The sequence below is a fragment of the Rutidosis leptorrhynchoides genome, chromosome 2, assembly GCF_046630445.1.
Source record: "Rutidosis leptorrhynchoides isolate AG116_Rl617_1_P2 chromosome 2, CSIRO_AGI_Rlap_v1, whole genome shotgun sequence".
Taxonomy (NCBI): Eukaryota; Viridiplantae; Streptophyta; class Magnoliopsida; order Asterales; family Asteraceae; genus Rutidosis; species Rutidosis leptorrhynchoides.
The window spans coordinates 554,501,845-554,521,730 of NC_092334.1; the positions used below are offsets into that span (position 1 = coordinate 554,501,845).

General features: G+C 32.3%; 1 protein-coding gene and 1 non-coding gene across 2 annotated transcripts; both read right to left on the reverse strand.

The window, feature by feature from the left end:
• Nucleotides 1–5,064: 5,064 nt before the first annotated feature.
• Nucleotides 5,065–6,753, reverse strand: LOC139889698 (transcription factor MYB52-like). The gene is made up of 2 exons (XM_071872633.1): nucleotides 6,545–6,753; nucleotides 5,065–5,726 (listed from the first exon to the last, which is right to left on the reverse strand). The coding sequence occupies exons 1-2, from the start codon at nucleotides 6,699–6,701 to the stop codon at nucleotides 5,065–5,067; spliced, it is 819 nt and encodes a 272-aa protein (XP_071728734.1). The 5' UTR covers nucleotides 6,702–6,753.
• A 12,675-nt stretch (nucleotides 6,754–19,428) lies between these two features.
• LOC139895051 (small nucleolar RNA R71) lies at nucleotides 19,429–19,535 on the reverse strand. The gene has a single exon (XR_011775521.1). It is a non-coding gene; the product is annotated as a small nucleolar RNA R71 (small nucleolar RNA).
• Between the last annotated feature and the right edge of the window lie 351 nt (nucleotides 19,536–19,886).

Here is a 19,886-nt window from a genome sequence, read left to right on the forward strand (position 1 = left end):
AAGACGCTCCATGTATGCATGTATACTCGACATCCAATGCAAGTATCAAAATAATGAGCGGAAGCATGTATCATGTATCGTTCAAGGACCTGAGAAAAACATAGAAATCTGTCAACGAAAAACGTTGGTGAAATCATAGGTTTAAGTAAGTAAGTACAAGTGAACCACAAGATTTGCATCAATGAAATAATAGTAATACATTCCAAAAGTTTGTTTCACGAGCACCCAATTATCAATGCTTAACGTTTCCTTCCATTGAACCCCATCACTTAGTGCTAGAACATACACTGTTTCTCGAAAATATATTTCATTCGTAAACGGTAGCGAACCGTTTGAATGAGGGTTTGTCAAACCCATATGGATCCATACAACATAAGTTCTCGCTTACACCCGGCAAGTGTAACTAATGATAATCGAATTGAGGATTTTGTTCTAAACTCGTATGTAGAATGTTTGTTTTCCTGTACTTGTGTTCACTTAGTTCAAAAGAATCGTTTATGTTTTCTCATCCCAAATATAAGTTCAAAAAGAGTAAAAGTGGGACTATGATCTCACCTTGAGTGCACGAGTAGTAAAGTACTTCGACAAGTAAACGTGTGCAAAGAACAATGCTAGTCTTGACCTAAACAATAGGTTTGTATCAATAACGGTAAACACAATAGGTCAAGATGTTCAATTAGTCATATGGCTCGTTACGACTCGATTATGTAGCATGTGACTCAACTAGTCAAGTTTCATGCACGATACAAGTAACTAAGCATGTTGGAACGATCGTATAATTGTTTGGTTAAGTTTGACTAAAAGTCAAACTTGGTCAAAGTCAAAGTCAACGGGGTCGGGTTGGGTATCCGACAATTTTTCTAAGTTATATAATCATATATGAGCATGTTGGCCAAATTTCATGTTAATCGGAGGTCCGTAGCATAGTAAACATTTTTATGTCAAATGACCAAGGTAACAGCCAGTTTTAGCACAATGGGACGGCGTCCCAAATTGCTAGACGGCGTCCCGTTTTTAAGGTTGGGACGGCGTCCCGATAAGCTAGACGGCGTCCCGTTTTTAAGTTTGGGACGGCGTCCCGATAAGCTAGACGGCGTCCTGGTTGGTTTCCAGGCCCTGTTCGCTGCAACTCTAAATGCACGAACCAACAATCAAACCAACCCAAATTACAAACCGCAAACAATTAGAACATGTATTTTATATCATTGGAAAGCTCTTTCGACAAGGAACGCAACTAAGCACTTTTCATCAAGCAAAAACATCATATGCTATAACCGAAATCCCGTCAAGTGATCAATAGAGGTTTATTTTCAAGTTTCAAGTTTATCAATTGAAATTTAAGTTTCGGGAATCCAATTTATACATATGATATGCCGTTTTGAAGGTAATGAAACATGTAACACAACTAAACACTTATCAATAACATTAACAAGCATTCAACGCATCAAAAGTTCGTTTTAAGAGTTGTCAACCCTAACCAAAAGTTCACAAAATCAATAATCGCGTTTATGAAGTTTCTTAAATCAATCTATACATCAAAATGAAGCTAATGATACTAGGAACACAATTAGAACATGAACTTTTAACATCTAACAACATATGATCATCCAAAATTCAAGAACAACACACCAAAATTCAAGTTCATGCTAGTTACACTAAAACAACGAGATCGAGCATACAAATTACATACACGACATCACAATGAGCCATGAACACTAACTAACACCATTTCAAGTCAAAAACACGAATTTAGAGAAATCTAGAGTTTTAGAAATGTTACCCAAACGAGATGAAGTTGGTACCAAAATGAAGAGGATGAAGAGAGGATCACGAATATGTAATTTATTTTGTTGTAAGCCTCCTAGATCGGATTTAGATGATGATTGAATGAATTTGGTTTTGAGTGTGTGTTCTTGCTAGAGAGAAAGAGAGAGAGATGGAGGTGGAAATGAATGGGTGAAAGGGGTTGACCCTTTGACCTAGTCAAGGGTTTGATCCCTTGTCAAGTTTAGTCCCTCAACTTTCGTTCGGGTGCGGGAATTACCTAAACGAGATAAGTTAAAACGCTTATCAACGGGAGATGTTATAAACATATAACGGACTTTATATTAGTATAACGGAAAGTAAATGGAAAAAGGCGGGATGTTACACACTGTTTTTTAAACAAAAAGGAAAGTTAATTACATGCTTAATCATCTATGTTGATGATATGATAATAACTGGAAATGATAAAGAGGAAATTTCTAACTTAAAATTAAACTTATTTAAAGAATTTGAAATGAAAGACTTAGGCAATCTTAAATACTTCTTGGGGATTGAGGTACTAAGATCCCAACAGGGAATATTTATCTGTCAAAAGAAATATATTCTTGATCTTCTTGCAGAAACAAGGATGATTGATTGTAAACCAGCAGAAACTCCAATGATTCCAAATCAAAAGCTATTTATGGAAGATGATGCTGAGATAGTAGATAAAGGACAATACCAAAGGATAGTGGGAAAGCTCATTTATCTTGCTCACACTCGATCAGATATAGCACATGCAGTAGGAGTTGTAAGCCAGTTTATGCACCAACCACAGGTTCATCATTTAGAAGCTGCAATGAGGATTATATATCTGAAAAGGACACCCGGTCATGAAGTTGTATTTAGAAAAAATGAGCATCTGCAAACACATATATATACAGATGCGAGCTGGACTGGAGAAAAAGGAGACAGAAAGTCAACTTCTAGTTTCTTTTCAATTGTTGGAGGAAACTTAGTGGCATGGAAAAGCAAGAAACAAAAGGTCGTTTCTTTATCTAGTGCTGAATCGGAGTTTAGAGGGATAGCAAAGGGAGTAGTCGAAGCGCTATGGATTAGAAAACTTCTAATGGAAATTGGGTTTCCCCCAAAAGAAGCCGTTCAAATATTGTGCGACAACGAAGCCGCAATTGCCATCTCAGAAAATCCAGTCCAACATGACAAGACAAAACATGTTGAAGTTGACAGACATTTTATCAGAGAAAAATTAGATGCTGAAATTATATCACACCATCAATCAGGTCAGAAGATCAGTTAGCCGATATTCTCACCAAATCGGTCAATGGAAGGTTCTTTAGTGATGTACTTAGCAAGTTGAATATTGGAAACCCCAGTATTCAACTTGAGGGGGAGTGTTAGAATAAAAGTAACAAAAATTCAAAATAGTCAAATTACCTTTTTAGGTAATTTGACTCTTTAGGATCAGAAGGCTGCAACTTCATCATCTCCTAATTGAAAGGGTCACAAGAATTCATATGCAGAGGGATCCAAAGGGCACAAGTCACAGCAAACAGCTACATTTCCTTTTTAGTAAAAGTGGTTCCAAAAGGTGTCATGGAACCTAACTTAGATTAGAAATAGCTGTTGCATTATCTGGTGTATATAAACACACTTGTAACTTGTAAGAAAACCAATTCAAATTGTATCAAAAGCTTAATCATTCAATACAACCATCAGTCTTCATTTTATTTCATTAAAATCAGTTAATTCATATACACTAAATTGTAAATCTTCTAGATGTGCAATAATTGGTAGCTAAGGTGAACTTGGGTACCAATGTGAACTTGATAATCAACTTAAGGTGAACTTGGGTACCAATGTGAACTTGGTAATCAACTTAACTTGGTGGATAAGTTGGAGTTAGACTATAAATAAGTCATTATCATTATATTGTTGCTAGGAGAAAGTGTGAAAGAAATGTAGTAGAAAATTTAAAGAGAGGAGGAAGTTGAGAAGAGAAAACAATAGAGAGTGATCAATGTAATTTAGAAAAATTTCATATAATAGATTTCCTTTTTCGTACTATATAAACACTTAAACCGAAATATATGCATATATATAACCCACTATCATCGATAGACATCGCCATCTCCCCACACTTAAATCTGCACAACCACCACCACTCAGTTTCATCTCGATCGACTAGCACAAACATTCAAAATCTTCTACAAATAAAATCATTATACATTATAACACACACACATGTATATATAATCAATAAGCCACAAACTCTACATATATTTACAAAAGCTTTAAGCAGCTGAAACTCTACAAGTTTTAAATCATTTAAATTCCACATTGTATTTATGAAAGGTTCAAACCTATGCACTATATATACACCGGTTGTTCTAAGAACAAAAAAAAAAAAAAAAAAAAAAAAAAAAAAAAAAATACACGATTAATCCACGTGAAAGTCAATTACCGTGGGTTAGCGTGTCCCTGCCATATATACACGTTTTGACACAAGTCAATTACCGTGTTCAATTGCAATCACAAATCTATTTAATTAATCATAGTTGTTGCCATTCCGACAAGCTAGCTACCATGAGTGTCACAATGATCGACCCGTAGAAGTTTCTATCTCGATCAAGTTTACCCAATTTAGGACTCAAAAAATATAATAATAATAATTAACAAACTTAACCATATGAACTCCTAAGTTCAATATCATGTTCTGTTCAGCTTTCAGCATCATGCCATTGACACATGATTTTCTTGTACTTAAGAAGGCCAATTTTGTTGAGATTCATGTCCTCTTCAAAGCAGTTACATACGCCAACTAATTATTACTATAATTTAATTTTCCATTAATAAAATAAGGTAGAAATCTTGACGCAATCATAATAAATAAATTGATAACTCAGATATATATTACAATACAACATCAATTCTTTGATGATACATTTAGTCAAATTCAATTCTCAGTTAATTTAATATTGTGCATGCATGGAATATATGTTATGTAACGTTCTAGCATTACAAATCATGGCATAGTACTTTGGGTCATATTTTATATTTAAACCTTACTAGTAGCATATCTTGTGTGGTCAAGGAATATGGTTGGAAACATTGACCGATAACCTGGTTCGATCACTTACATCGATCTGTTTAAATATACTCTCCTTCTGTGGATAACCTGAACAGAAAAACTTAACTATCTGTTTGATATCAATACAAAATAGAGACTATCATAAATTTTAGTTAAAGACTAGCTAGTTCTACCAGAAAACCTATACATCTGATAATTTATGCACTTGTAAATCAAGAAGAAATCCCCACACCAAGAAAATCAATGAACGGTACATCATTATCATTTTGATTTACACCTTCGTCTATTTTCGTTTCTTGATCACCAACTTCTCGCGTCTTCATCTTTGACATCGAACTTGAATATGTAATCATCTTGTAAGTTTGATCGACTCTATATCCTCCACAATAATTTCGAATGCCCAATGAACTACTCGAAACTTGTGCATGATTGTTACCATGTTGTTTTCCATGACTAAAATCCATGGAAGATGATCTTTTGCTTGCTAACATTGTTGCCGGTCTTACAAAACTCCACGAGTTAATCTTTTCTTTATCGTCGTTGTCAAAATTAAGATATTTCGATCTAGAATATTCATCAGCGCTCAAGCGTCGTTGGTGGACAACATGACCAAAACTATGTAAATCATCTTGGTATCTTGTTGATTTGTCATCAAATATTTTGGATCTTTCCCTTTGTTTTCTTGCCATAATAACATGCCAATGATTCTTGACTGCATTATCCGTTCGACCGGGGAATAACCGTGAGATGAGAGCCCATTTGTTACCGTGTAAACGATGAGCTGCCAATAACCTTTCTTCTTCATCTTCCGTAAATGGCCTTCGGTTGATTCTAGGATCTAGTTGATTAAACCATCTCAATCTGCAACTCTTTCCTGCATGTATATTATATGAATTACATACTCCAATTAGTTATAGCAAATATTCACTCTTAATTTTACACAGAATTATGTATTAGATGTAACTTTGTTGATACCGTTGCAAACTAGTATATAAGGGTTGACTGGGGGTACCAATCCAAAATTCTATATGTAATCATGTGTAGTTTTGTTCTTTTGCTGTTAGTTTCTTACTAGAAATTTTATATGAGATCAAACATGTGTTTCACTAGATTTTTAACTCTAATAATAAAGCTTTTATCGATTAGGATCGGAATAAGTACATAATTTATACTCCGTATATGGTTATCTACATGTGAAAAAATGTTTAATCTGATAAATAAAGGTCTTAGTGAAGGCATATAAATTCATAAAAAATACTAGCCATCAATTCTTAAAAGGATCAAAAGCAAAAAACAAAAAAAAAAAAAAAAAAAAAAAAAAAATTTAACATATGATTAAACATACAAGAACAAAATTAACATCCTTAATTAATTACCCTGTAAGTATTGGATTTTTTAAAATTTGTTTTTAAAAGCAGCTGCCCAAAGTTGCGGGTTATGAGAATTGATCTCCACTGGAGATTTTCAAGTCTCCGTCACCAGACTACTGTCGAGGTTGTTAGGGACAATAAATTTAGGTGGATCATATATACAAATAGTAATCGTTATTTTAGCATAAAAAAAATAGTTTTGCAAGAAAAAGGTTGAAAATTCAACTAACCGATTAACTAAAACTAAAATATGCCTGTCAAAACATATGATGATCGATCGATGAATGAACGATCAAAGATGATATCTACGATCGATATATACCTGATCTACCTTGAAGCTTGTCAGCAATAGAATTCCAGTTTTGGGGGCCATATCGTTGAACAAGTTGTCGAAGCTTTTCATCTTCAGCAGGTCTCCAGTGGCCTCTTGGACAAGTTCTTGCGTAATCGCTAGATCCACCGGCCGCCGTATCCTCCATAAAACTGAGTCAAAAAAGGTGTAATACTATACTTAATAAGATGCAGATTAAGTCAGAAATTAAACACAAAGTGTAGATGAAGTTTTTATAGGAAAGTGGGTTGGTTTAGGGTTGTGGATAAGCAGTCACTTTTGTTGGTTTTGCACGACTCTTTAATTCCATCTCTCGGTCATTTTTTTCTTTTTTAGTTTATGAAAACTAATTCTATCTGTGTATAATTGTACTCGACTGTATCTATAGTATTAGTATCATTGTACTTCTTGTGTTATTCCCTCTTTCGTATGCATGACAAAAATATATATAAAACAGTAACAACCTAAACAAGTGATTAAGGACGTACATTTTGTGAACCCTAAACGGCTAAAAGTACTGATTGTAATAAGTGTGCGGTAACTAGACCATTAATTAAGGACACCAACTACTTGTTTATATAGTCGGGTCATAGTGTCATGATCTTCCCTTAGTTCACTTAAGAAATGGAAGACTATTCGAAACCAACCCTGAAACTTAAGAACTGCCTTCATGATATTTTTCACAAATTAAAGCAATTAAACTTAAATGACCATAGGAAGTTACTGTAACTTTTTATTGTCACCATTGTTTCTTTCTTACAGAATCACCATTTTACTTACTCATTCCAATATTCCATAGAACTCTCTTAGAGGTCTTACGACGCATAGTACTTGCAGGATGATACCTCCAAGAAGCGCTACGTTTAGACAGTGAAGAAGCCACGTAAGTTCGAGTAAGGTCAGTTGTGATTCTAGTGTAATACTGATGTTATATATATGGTTGTGTTTTAAAATTAGGTTTAGCTACGAACCCCTTAATTTGGTAAACAAACATGACTAATTTGTGATCTCTCTGGATCTCATTAATTACTTATATGGTAATGGTCAATTAAATAGATATCTAAAAATTATTGTTTTCAACGGCGAACAGATCATTTATTTCAACGATTATCATCATTTGAACAGCGATATCTACAATCAGTGGCGAGGCCAAGGCATTTCAAGTGGGGTCCTATGTCCCCACTATTTAAAAAAATAAGAAATAATACGAAGTACACTTCAAATTGTATATGACACCACTAAATTTAACTACGGGACCCCATAAATTTTTAAAATTTATGAGTTTTTGAAAGTAAACAACCACTAAAGTACCCTTCAAATATAATTAACTTAAAAAAAAAATTTAGGACCCCATTGAGATTTCATCATAAATTCGCTAGTGTCTACACTATTATCGCTTCTTATTACAAGTGTCCACTTACATTTTTCCATACAGAATGAAATCCTACTAACTTCATTTTTCACAATCGAAAATCTCCTCTCTCACGAATAACATCTTTTGATCGGTTGAAATGCAATATAATGTGTACACTCTAAATGGACATACTATAATAGTAATATGAACATTTTTGGTAGGACGGGTGGAGTAATATTTTACGCTAATTTTTTTTATAACTAATCTTAATCTAAGAAGAATTCATTTGCTTTAAAATATATGGGTTAGTTGGTTTAACGATTAACTTAATTTGATGATGTTGTGTGTACAAATATGGTTAACGGGTCCACTTTTCTTTGTAGATGGTTAGTCAAAATACCTATAACCACAACATATTTCTTTAAATATTTAATACATCTTAACCGACTGAACTATTGAAGTTCTACCAACTTTTACAAAGTTATTACATTATTCCCATCTATGACATCCTTCTTTTCTATGACAGAATGCTACATTAATGTCACATCAGATTTCTCTTCATTTTCTCCCCACTTACTCCTCATCTTACACCACTAATATCCATAACATACTCCCTCCCCATCAGGCCATCACATACCCCACAAAATCAATTAAATAAATTAAGTTACAAGAGTCTATGCTATACATAAAATTCAAACATGCACACTCTCTCCACTATCCGTCCTCAATAATGTCGTGAAAAAGAAATCAACGAGGGCGAGGGAGGAAAGAGAAATTGGGGACGGAGGGAGAGCACGAGAATGATATTGGAGCCCTCGAGGGCAAGGTAGAGGGCGGATGTGAGGGCGAGACGGATGGGATTGGTCTTATACTCGTAAAACACCACAATAAATTTGTCTATCTCGTCACATATTTTACACGCTTTTTAAAAGCATGAACTTTTTTATTAAGTTCTACACAATTATAAATGTGTGTAATTGTATTACATTTATACGCGTGAAAATTGTATTACATTGAGTTATAGCTCAACTGGTAGTGGTCTGATCCTCTTAACGAGAGGTCATGAGTTCGATTCCGCTGAACTGCAACATTGCAATCAATGTTAACCCTGACCTGAAGTATCTTACTAGGCCGCCTTTCGTTTAGTGCGGAGGCAGCGGAGAGGGGGGTTTCTACTGGCCATGCCCTCGAATTGGTCTGGGTTTCCTCCAAGATAGTAGTTGGGGGCGGGTTATGCAACTACGAAAGATGAACGCGTCGATGGTTTAGTCCCTCTGGGTGATCCCAAACTAATATCCAAAAAAAAGTACACACTTATAAGCGTGTACAATCATAAATATAATCACACTTAAGAATAAGTATAATTTGTCTCACTAAATTTGTTCACGCCTTCTCTTACGTGAAGAAATGAGGTGTAAAAAATTACTCATACATCTAGATGTGATTAAATTTGCTTTGTTACACACTCATAAAGTCATAAGTGTGAACATTTTTTTTTAACAATTTTATATGTGAAAGTATAATTATAATTATACACGTAACACACATTTATAAATGTGACGAATTTAATAAAAAGTTTACACTTTTAGAAAAATGTGTAAAAATATGTGACCAAGTGGTTAATTTGTTGTAGTGAAAATAAATCGGATATAAAACTTTAAATTTAGAGGAAAAATAAAGTGTCATTTTGACCCATATACTAAAGCAAACGATATATTTTTGGTTACCTATTAGTGTGTAAGTGAAATTATTCATTTATTTATTATATCCATTTATTTTTAGTTTGTACTTTTGTATTCATATTTTTTACATTAAACGGGTAGATAGATATCTTTACGAAGTGGTTGCAAGACTCCAATATTCTTTGTAAGTTCTTGTATTTTCTCTAGCTCCTTTAGTTAATAAAAATTGTGTCGTTTTGAAGAAAAAAATTAAAATTTGAATTTTAAAATATAATAAAAACTAAAAAAATATTGTAACCATTACATAAGAAAATACAACAACAAATACGTGTAACAATAATCATCTCAAATATTTTTATAGTTACAACGAGTAAACTAAAGCTCGCACGTTGATGTGAGAAATAATTTCGTTCGATAATTTAAATATTGTTACAGTAGCAGATTACACATATAAATGCTTCTCCTATATACATTAAACCTCCTTTAGTAGTTTATGATAACACGTACTCCCTCCGTCCCTAAATTATTGTCCAGTATTCCATTTTGAGATGTCCCAAATTAATTGTCTACTTCCATAAATAGAAAGGAAAGGAGATATTTCATTGGTGGATCTGGAGAGAGAAGATATTTCATTGGTGGAGAAATAAAGTTAGTGTGATTTCCTAAAACTGTGTGTTTTTTGTCTGGGGACAATTAATCTGGGACGGAGGGAGTATATATTAAACCTCCTTTAGTAGTTTATGATAATACGTATATATGGATAATTGATGGTTCATTCGTCCTAACTTAATAGTTCACATAATTATCACATGTATCTTTTTTATCTTTACAATTTTACTTTTTACATATATTTTTATTTTACATGCATGATGTAATTGCAAAAAGAACTCACCGTATTATTAATATTTATTTATTTATAAAAGTAGACTAATAGTAAGGTCATGTCAAAATGAAAAACTTGACTATTAAATTGAGACGGAAAGCTGCAAATATTTTAGTTTAAATTTTACGATTATACTTTTATATATGTGTGATAAATCTTTTAAATTTGTACATTAAAAACTATTGTAATATAGGGAAGAAAAAAAAAAGAGAAGTTGGAAAAAATTATCTGTAAAAAGTAATTATATATATTATTATTATTTGTACAATTATTACAAAAAAAAAAAAGGAAGCTAAAGTCTATTACGAGTAATTAATTATAGGAAGAAGGAGCGTACAGTCAAACCTTGGTCGTATTGGTGGCAATAGACTTGGTAGCCTAAATTTGCCATCTCGGCTAATTAGTTACTTATAAATGGTCAAAAATAAGAATTGAATTCCGGAATTATAAATATGGTGTATTAAATACGGTTAACTCAATAAAATTTACCCATACAATCTAATAGCCTGGTAAAAAAGGTTAAAAATTATTATGGGAAAAAAAAAAACCATATTAATTAAAAATGATATAAATAAATTTTAAGTAATTAATAATCAATAAATATATAAACATTTCATCTTCTAAGTAATGTAAGCTATTTTTTTAGCTTATAAATATGTCATCTCCATTCCATATTTCCATATCAATCATACAAAAGAGCACACTATATTACTAATATTGTATTCCTCGATTTTTTTAAGATGAAAAAAGAAGAAATGATATATATCCGAATATATATATATATATATATATATATATATATATATATATATATATATATATATATATGTGTGTGTGTGTGTGTGTGTGTGTGTGTGTATATATATATATATACTAAATATAATATATGTTTGTTTATTTTTATAGGTATCGAAGAAGCACCAATTTCAAAATATTGTAAAACGCGGACAAGGCAAGAAGAAACGTGTTTGACTCCATGTTGGATCGATTCGTCCGAAGTGTAAGATCCTGTTTCCAGTTGTATGGGACGTCGTCCAGAAGTGTGGGACGCCGTCCAATTGTGAAAGACTAGACGCCGTCCAAATGGTCTGACGGGCCAGCTGTCTTATTTTAGATGTTTTAAAGGGGCTTTTTGGTAATTTCACTTATTAGACGAGTTAAAGGCCACAAGATCAGTTCATAAAGTGCCATTACTCCTTTTCCAACCACCACTTCCTTTCCACTTTAATTCTAGTGAGAGAGAAGGTTTCTAGAGTGAGAGAGCTCAATCAAGGAAGGAAGAAGCGTGTTTCGGGTTAAAGTGCAAGTTTTAAAGTTGTTCATCTAGTCTCTAGCTACGTGGTGATTGTGGTGGTAAGTCTTAACCTTAATTTCCTTATTTTAAGTTGCTTAAGGGTTAGGGTTTGGGTTAGAGATGAACATAGAACCCATTTGTTAGCGGTTTAGGGGTTTTTTTTTGGATAAGATGGGTCATGAGGACTCAAAGATGACTAACTTAGGATTTTGAAATGATAGATGAGCTTATGAGTCTTAAATTGGTTAGTTGATTACTAGCACACCTAGAGATTTAGTAAGTGGGTATTATTTGGGTATGTTGATGACCCAAATGGGTGTGTTAACCTTGAAGTGGGTCAAATAAGTCTTTGATGACCTAGGTTGTTTAATGAGTGTGAAAATACGATAACCTTGTGTTAAAAAGTGTATTAAGACCATAATTGGCTAGTGTTAGGGGTTTTGGCGAAGTTGACCTAATATTATGATTAAGAGTGTAATGGGACGAAATTGCACCATGGGTCAAAATGACATTAGAATGGTGAATGAGTTGGTTGACCAACTTGATCGTATGATTGATTATGTGCATAATGTAATAGGGGCGTTACGTTGAAGGTTGCTAGCTCGAGTTATCATTCACCGAAGGCGTTAAGGTGAGTGGAATAATTATGCGTATATGTATATGGCGTATTTATTTGTGAATGTTATGGTATGAACCAACGAGCCGGTAGTACCATAGCATGTATGTGACGAGTGTCATGATGTGAACCACGAGCCGGTAGCATCAAGTGTGAGCCACGAGCCGGTAGCACTATAAAACGAGGCGTGAACCACGAGCCGGTAGCGCCAAAGTGTGAACCACGAGCCGGTAGCACTATAAAGGAGTATGACTCAAATGCGTAGTGGCGTGAACCAAGGAGCCGATAGCGTCATAGCATTACGTATGGTGTGAACCACGAGCCAGTAGCACCATAACGTTATGGTTAACCATATTGTGTTTGTTGATTATTGTTTAGCATACTATATATATATATATATATATATATATATATATATATATATATATATATATATATATATAGTACTCGTTTTGGTTTTTAGTGAATATACTGCTTGCTTTTCAAAAAAAAAAAAAAAAAAAAAAAATATATATATATATATATATATATATATATATATATATATATATATATATTGTGTTGAGTATATGCTAATGAGGTGTTGTGATAGTGTACGAATTGTTAGCATTATGAGTTTGATGGCATGCTATTTGGGTTATAAACTCGTATGAGGTATTTGGTGGGTGCGATTGCAAATAGATGGGTTATATATGTGTATGTATAATTATTGCACTCACTAAGCGTTTTGCTTACCCTCTCGTTGTTTACTCTTTTTAGGCTCCGGCGCGGACAAGGGAAAGGGTATTCGTTTGGAATAGTGGCCTCCCGCTTTACTTTGGATAGGGGACGCTTTTGGAAGTTTAGCTTTTGAAGTTTGACCAAGATGTGGGTAGTTTAACCCCAAACACCATGCTCTAGGTGTCGTTTGGAATTTAAACTCTTATGGTCGATACTTGTATATTGAACGGAATTCGTAAAACGGGTCATTGTGGGCCCGTTGATGTAAAACTCGGTTTATTTGTGAAAACTTCTTAGTTTTACTTTTTATAAAGTGTTGTGATAATTGGTTTCGTGAAAAAGTGTCGGGAAGCGGATTTTTCGTCTGCTTAAATTGGACTACTGGGACAGTCCCTGGTAGTTCATTTGAATGCCGTCCAGATCTATTGGACGCCGTCCTGCCCTTCACAACTGGACGCCGTCCAGATGGTCTGCTAAAAAAAAATTTTAAGGCGTGTTTTTGTATAAATGAAGTTGGGTCGTTACACGAAGCTTCTCTTTATTAATGTTAATATTATGATATTATGATTATTATATTGTATATTTGTATAACTTATATGATTACTAATTAAGATTATGATTATTATTATTATTGTGATTATGATTATAATTCATAATTATAATTATGAATGTGATTACGATAATTATTTTTATTATTAATATATTTTAGTTATAATTTAATTTAATTATGATTATTATAGATGTAACGTTTCTTATACATGTAAATATAAGATAATGTTTATTTAATTAATTTATATAAATAATTATTAATAATTATAATTATGAATATGATTACGATTATGATTCATAATAATTATGATTATTTTTATTATTATTACATTTTTGTTATAATTTATATAAGTATAAGTATGATTATTATAGGTGTAATGTTTTTATCCATGTAAATATATAAATCATGCTTATTTAATTAATTTCCATAGATAATTATAATTATAATTATACAAAAATGTATATATATATATATATATATATATATATATATATATATATATATATATCGCAACGATATTATCAATGTAAATATGAAAAATTAAAAGTTTGAAACTATTGTTATTATTTATATCATAGCTTAATTTTAAATTTATGATAAAATTGTGATAAGGCAAATGAAAAGATTGAAACTAATCATATAATTTATGATATATAAATTTTACTTATTATGAATGAATGTTTATAACTAAATTTAAATTAAGAAAAATAAAAAGATAACAGTTATTGAAAAATTTATAACGTTTATTACTCTTGGTGGTGTTACATATCTTTATTATAATAGTTAATAAATAATTATTAATTTCATATCAATTGTTATTTAATGTTATGAACCTCCAATTTTATTCTATTAGTAATACCTAACGGTTCATGTTTATATTTAAAAGTTTTTTTATGCACTCCAATTTTTAACAGTAAATTGTAAATGTAATATGTGTTTTTATATTATGAATCGTACTACAATATGTATATTTTATAATGTATTTTGGCATTATTTGTTAACTCATTTGACCACCTTTAGTAAACTTTGGCAAACAAAACATATGCACAAAATCCTACTTGACCACTTGCATAATGGGACCAACATCAACTTTCATTTCAAGGTTAATATATTTTCAACCAACATCAACTTTCGCTGTTGACGAGATTCTTGTACACGAATAGTTCCACGCTAGTACTAGGAAGCCGTATCGTATGAATGTGTTGTAGGGTTTAGGGGAGAAACCCTGTGCCGAGTGTTGATGTTTTGTTTAACCCGTAGTGTATTATTGTCGTCCTGGATTAATCCAGTGACGGATGGTCGTGTGCGGATCGATTGATGGGAAGGAGATGCTCCTAAAGTGATTATTTTGAGGTACCGAAATTTCTTCGTTGAAGGAATGACCGGTTGGGTAGTACGTTTATGAACCGGTGGAGTACGGAGTTTTAGAGAAGCATGAATCCTTCTTGATTTGGATTAATGCAAGACATGGTTCACGACGTAGTGAATTTTAGTAGATCGCGTTGGGTGATGTAGTTAGGGATGTAGCTTGTTGTGGTAGTGCATGCTAGTGATTATTAGCGTGTGGTGAGATATTAGAATTTACAGAAGATGTCATGGATGTCGGGCTTGGTTGTGTTTCGTAGGGTCGTGAGGCGTAACGACGATGAATGTCGGTGAATTGTTCTACTTTTAGGACGATGGTAAAGTGTATGGTACGAGTTGGATACTCGGCATAGGAGCAACGGTTGCGGTTGTTTTGACTCGTGGGTTGATTACTCGATATCGTTGAAAATGATAGAATGATAAGGCCATTGGAGGAATATTATGAAGTTTTTCACGGTGTACTTGATAGTACTCTAAATGAACATATATTTAGATGCAATATCCTTCCAATATGTAAAGTTTTCAGTTGCAATTGTTCTATTTTCAAGTAATATTCGTTTAAATAAATAAGTGCGAAGACAAAAGAAAAAAATGACGATTTGAAGACGCAAATGACCAAAAAGCTCAAATGTACAAGTTACAATCTAAATGGTTCCAATTATTGATAAATAAAGTCTAAAAATGACAAGAGTACAACCCGCGGAACGCAAAGTACAAGATTTCAAAGCGTACGAAAGGACGTTCGAAAATCCGGAACCAAGGCATAAACCAAGCATCAACGCGCGAGTTAACGGAGCTAAAATTACAAGTCAACTATGCACATGAATATAATATAATATATATATATATATATATATAATTATATAAAATTATATATATTATATTATATTATTAAATAAAACGTCGGCAAACTAGAAAACAAATTGGTGTGAGCTATCCCAGGTGGCCATGCGATCGCATGGCCATGAAGAAGAAACTTCATGCGATCGCATGACCCTAGAAATGTGGCCAAGTCCTATAAATTGCAACGAATTCAGCCGAGTTGTTTACACACTTCACACTTATTTCCTTTCTTTCCTCTGTAATATTTATAATTATATTTATAATTATAATTAAGTTTAAGTAAGATTAATAATAAATTATGGTTTAGTTGGGCTATTGTAAGAAATGTTTTACGGGTTTTAAAGTCGAAACTCTGTTCGGGTAACGCTACGCGATTAATAACCACTGTAAGCTATGTTCTTCCTTTTTAAATTAATGTCTCGTAACTAAATTATTATTATGCTTATTTGAGCCGAAGTAATCGTGATGTTGGACTAAATATTAAGACGGGGTTATTGGATTTTGTACCATAATTAGGGTTTGGACAAAAGACCGACACTTGTGAACATTGGACTATTGACTATTAATAGGTGGGGGGTATTGTCTAATTGAATGACAACTCATTGGAACATGTCGAACCTATCTTCAAATTAGTTAATCTAATAATTATTAAATGATTATGTATGTCCTATTTAGTGACGTTTATACGACATCTTTTACAATCATTTAATTAATTATTCGGGTTGGGTAATTGATTATTCATTCTGATCAAGTGGGTAAATTAATATTCATATCTCATTAAAACATGGGTGGATTACATACAAGGGTAATTGGTGTAATTGTTAACAGAGTATTAAAACCTTGGATTACACGCAGTCGATAACCTGGTGTAATTATTAACAAAGTATTAAAACCTTGTTACAGTTCGAATCCCTAATTAGTTGGAATATTTGACTTCGGGAATAAGGTTAATTTGACGAGCATTTTATAATTATGACCGATGGACTATTATGGGCAAAACCCAGATAGGTATCAAATAAACCAGGACAAAGGACAATTAACCCATAGTAATAAATTAAAATCAAAACGTCAAACATCATGATTACGGAAGTTTAAATAAGCATAATACTTTTATTGTATTTCTCATGGTACTTTTATTTACTATCATTTTATTTATTGTCATTTTTATATCGTTATTTATTTTACGCACTTTAATTATTGTCAATTATCTTTACGCTTAAAATATAAAATCAACAACCCGGTCATTAAACGGTAAAACCCCCCTTTTATAATATTACTACTTATATATATATATATATATATATATATATATATATATATATATATATATATATATATATATATATATATATATATATATATATATATATATATATACAAATATAGTTGTTAAAAATATAGTACGTAATCACTAGCTCCCTGTGGAACGAACCGGACTTACTAAAAACTACACTACTCTACGATTAGGTACACTGCCAATAGTATTGTAGCAAGGTTTAGGTATATCCCATTCTATATAAATAAATAAAACTTGTGTAAATCGTATAATATTTCGTCGTATTTCGTAGTAAAATAATAACTATTTCGTACACCTCCGCTGACACATCAAGTTTTTGGCGCCGCTGCCAGTGACTCGGCGAAACGCTATATTTTTAATTTATATTTGTAAAAATATAATTAATAAAAAAAAGAAAAAAATATAAAACATTAAAAAGAAAAAAATATATTTTTAAGATTTTGTTTTTATTTTTAGTTTTAAAATATAAGTTTATTTTAATAAATATTTTCTTTATATATTTTTGTGATGATTAAAATCAGAAAAAAAAGAAAAAAAAGAAAAAAAAAATTTAATATAAAAAGTAATCAGTCCACGATACCGTAACTGCCCAATACATTTCCTGGATCACTGAGCCATGCGATCGCATGGATATATAACCCTCAGCTCATGCGATCGCATGAGATGATGGGACAGCTCTGATCATCAGCAGACATCGATTTAGGGTTAGGGTTTAATTTTAATAATTATAATTAATTAGTAATTAGGGTTTTAATTATTTAATATTTTAGTTTTTAGTTTTAATTAATTAGTTTTAATTAAGTTTTTATTATATATTGGTACTTTTATAAAATAATAATATAAAAATAATATTTTTATAAAAATTGTATTTTTATAACTTTAGTTTCTTTATATATATATATATATATATATATATATATATATATATATATATATATATATATATATATATATATATATATATATATATATATATCGTTTTTATCGTTTAATTCGTGATTTGTATAATTGTCGTTCGTTATTAGTTTTAAATTTCATTTTGCCATAGTTATTTTTATATTCCTAGATTTTTTAAGTTTTGCCGTAAAATCCCTTAAGTGATTTTTTTTTAGATTAAGATTTAGGCGCTTTAGAATTTTGCGACGCAGTTTTTAGATTTTAGTGCCTTTTTAAGTTATTGCCGTTTTGGATTTAGAATTCCTTTAAGCTTTAATACCTTTAGACGTAAGTTTTAATTTTTAGTTTTTAGACTTTTAAGTTTCGACATTTTTCTTTCTTATTTTTATTTTTCGGCGTTTTTCGACGCGCGCTTTTTCTTTCTCATTTCTACGCTCTAATTTTTAGGACATAGAATTTTCGTGATTTCTTTCAATTTTGACGAAAAATTATAAAAAGCGATTAAATTGATAGACATCCAAAATTTTCTGGTTCGTAGTAATAGTTGGATTTGTTTGTGGCGAGTTGTGGGCTTCCGATTTAAAGGGTCCTGGCTACCTACTGCATCTATTGGCTATTCGAAACGTGGGCAAAATCAGAAAAGTCTATTAATTTGAAAGCTTTAATAATTTTTAAATTTATAACTATTAGGATATTCAGTGAATGCACCGAGCAAAACGTTCACCACCTTTCATACGTTCACCACCTGTAACTCGATCAAGACATCTAGCCAATATTTTCGTCATTGATTTTTCTTTAGAATCATCATCTAGTCGAACAAGAACTCCAATTCAAATTTTCGATAATCCATTTTTTGAACCCGACTTTACAAGTGAGAACCCGGAGGATATTCAAGGACAATTCCAAGATCCTGAACCACTAATCATTCCTCCTGAACCATAAACTGTTAAATCAGAATCCTCTAGTGATTCGTATTCAACAAATTCAATTATGGAAGTAACGAAACCTCAAAGTATGGAAGACCGAATGAGAGCCACACGCACTGGCCAAGGTCACACCATTATTTGGCCAGATGTTAATGCGCCAGATTATGAAATTAAAGGACAAATCCTACACATGGTAACTAATCAATGCCAATATAGTGGTGCGCCAAAAGAAGATCCAAACGAACATCTTCAAACATTTAATAGGATCTGTACTCTATTCAAAATCAGAGAAGTTGAGGATAAACAGATCTATCTCATGTTGTTTCCTTGGACTTTAAAGGGAGAAGCCAAAGATTGGTTAGAATCGTTACTTGAAGGAGCGATTGACACATGGGATGTTTTAGTTGAGAAATTTCTTAAAAGATTCTTTCCGGCATCTAAAGTCGTGAGACTTCAAGGAGAAATTGTTACGTTCGCGCAAAAGCCAAATGAAACATTATATGAGGCGTGGACAAGATTCGAAAAGTTGTTGAGAGGATGTCCTCAACACGGTTTAGACACTTATCAAATAGTACAAATATTCTACCAAGGTGTCGACGTTGCTACACGAAAAGACATCGACATAGCAGCTGGTGGTTCCATTATGAAGAAAACCGCAACCGAGGCTCACAAGATAATTGATAATACAGCCTCTCACTCGCATGAGTGGCATCAAGAAAAAGATATCTTTCATTCATCTAAAGTGGCTAGAGCCGATTCTAGCCATGACTTTGATTCCGTTTCCGCATAAATAGATGCTTTCGAAAGACGAATGGAAAAGATGACTAAAGATATTCACGCAATACGAATCAGTTGTGAGCAATGCGGTGGACCACACTTAACGAAAGATTGTAATGTTGAACAAAC

What these genes read in the sequence shown, in the direction of transcription:
- LOC139889698 (XM_071872633.1), bottom strand. Translation starts at nt 6,701, where the DNA reads ATGGAGGATACGGCGGCCGGTGGATCTAGCGATTACGCAAGAACTTGT. An exon ending in CAAGCTTCAAGGTAGATCAG is followed by an intron (nt 5,727 to 6,544) that starts GTATATATCGAT and finishes ATATACATGCAG; the next exon opens with GAAAGAGTTGCAGATTGAGA.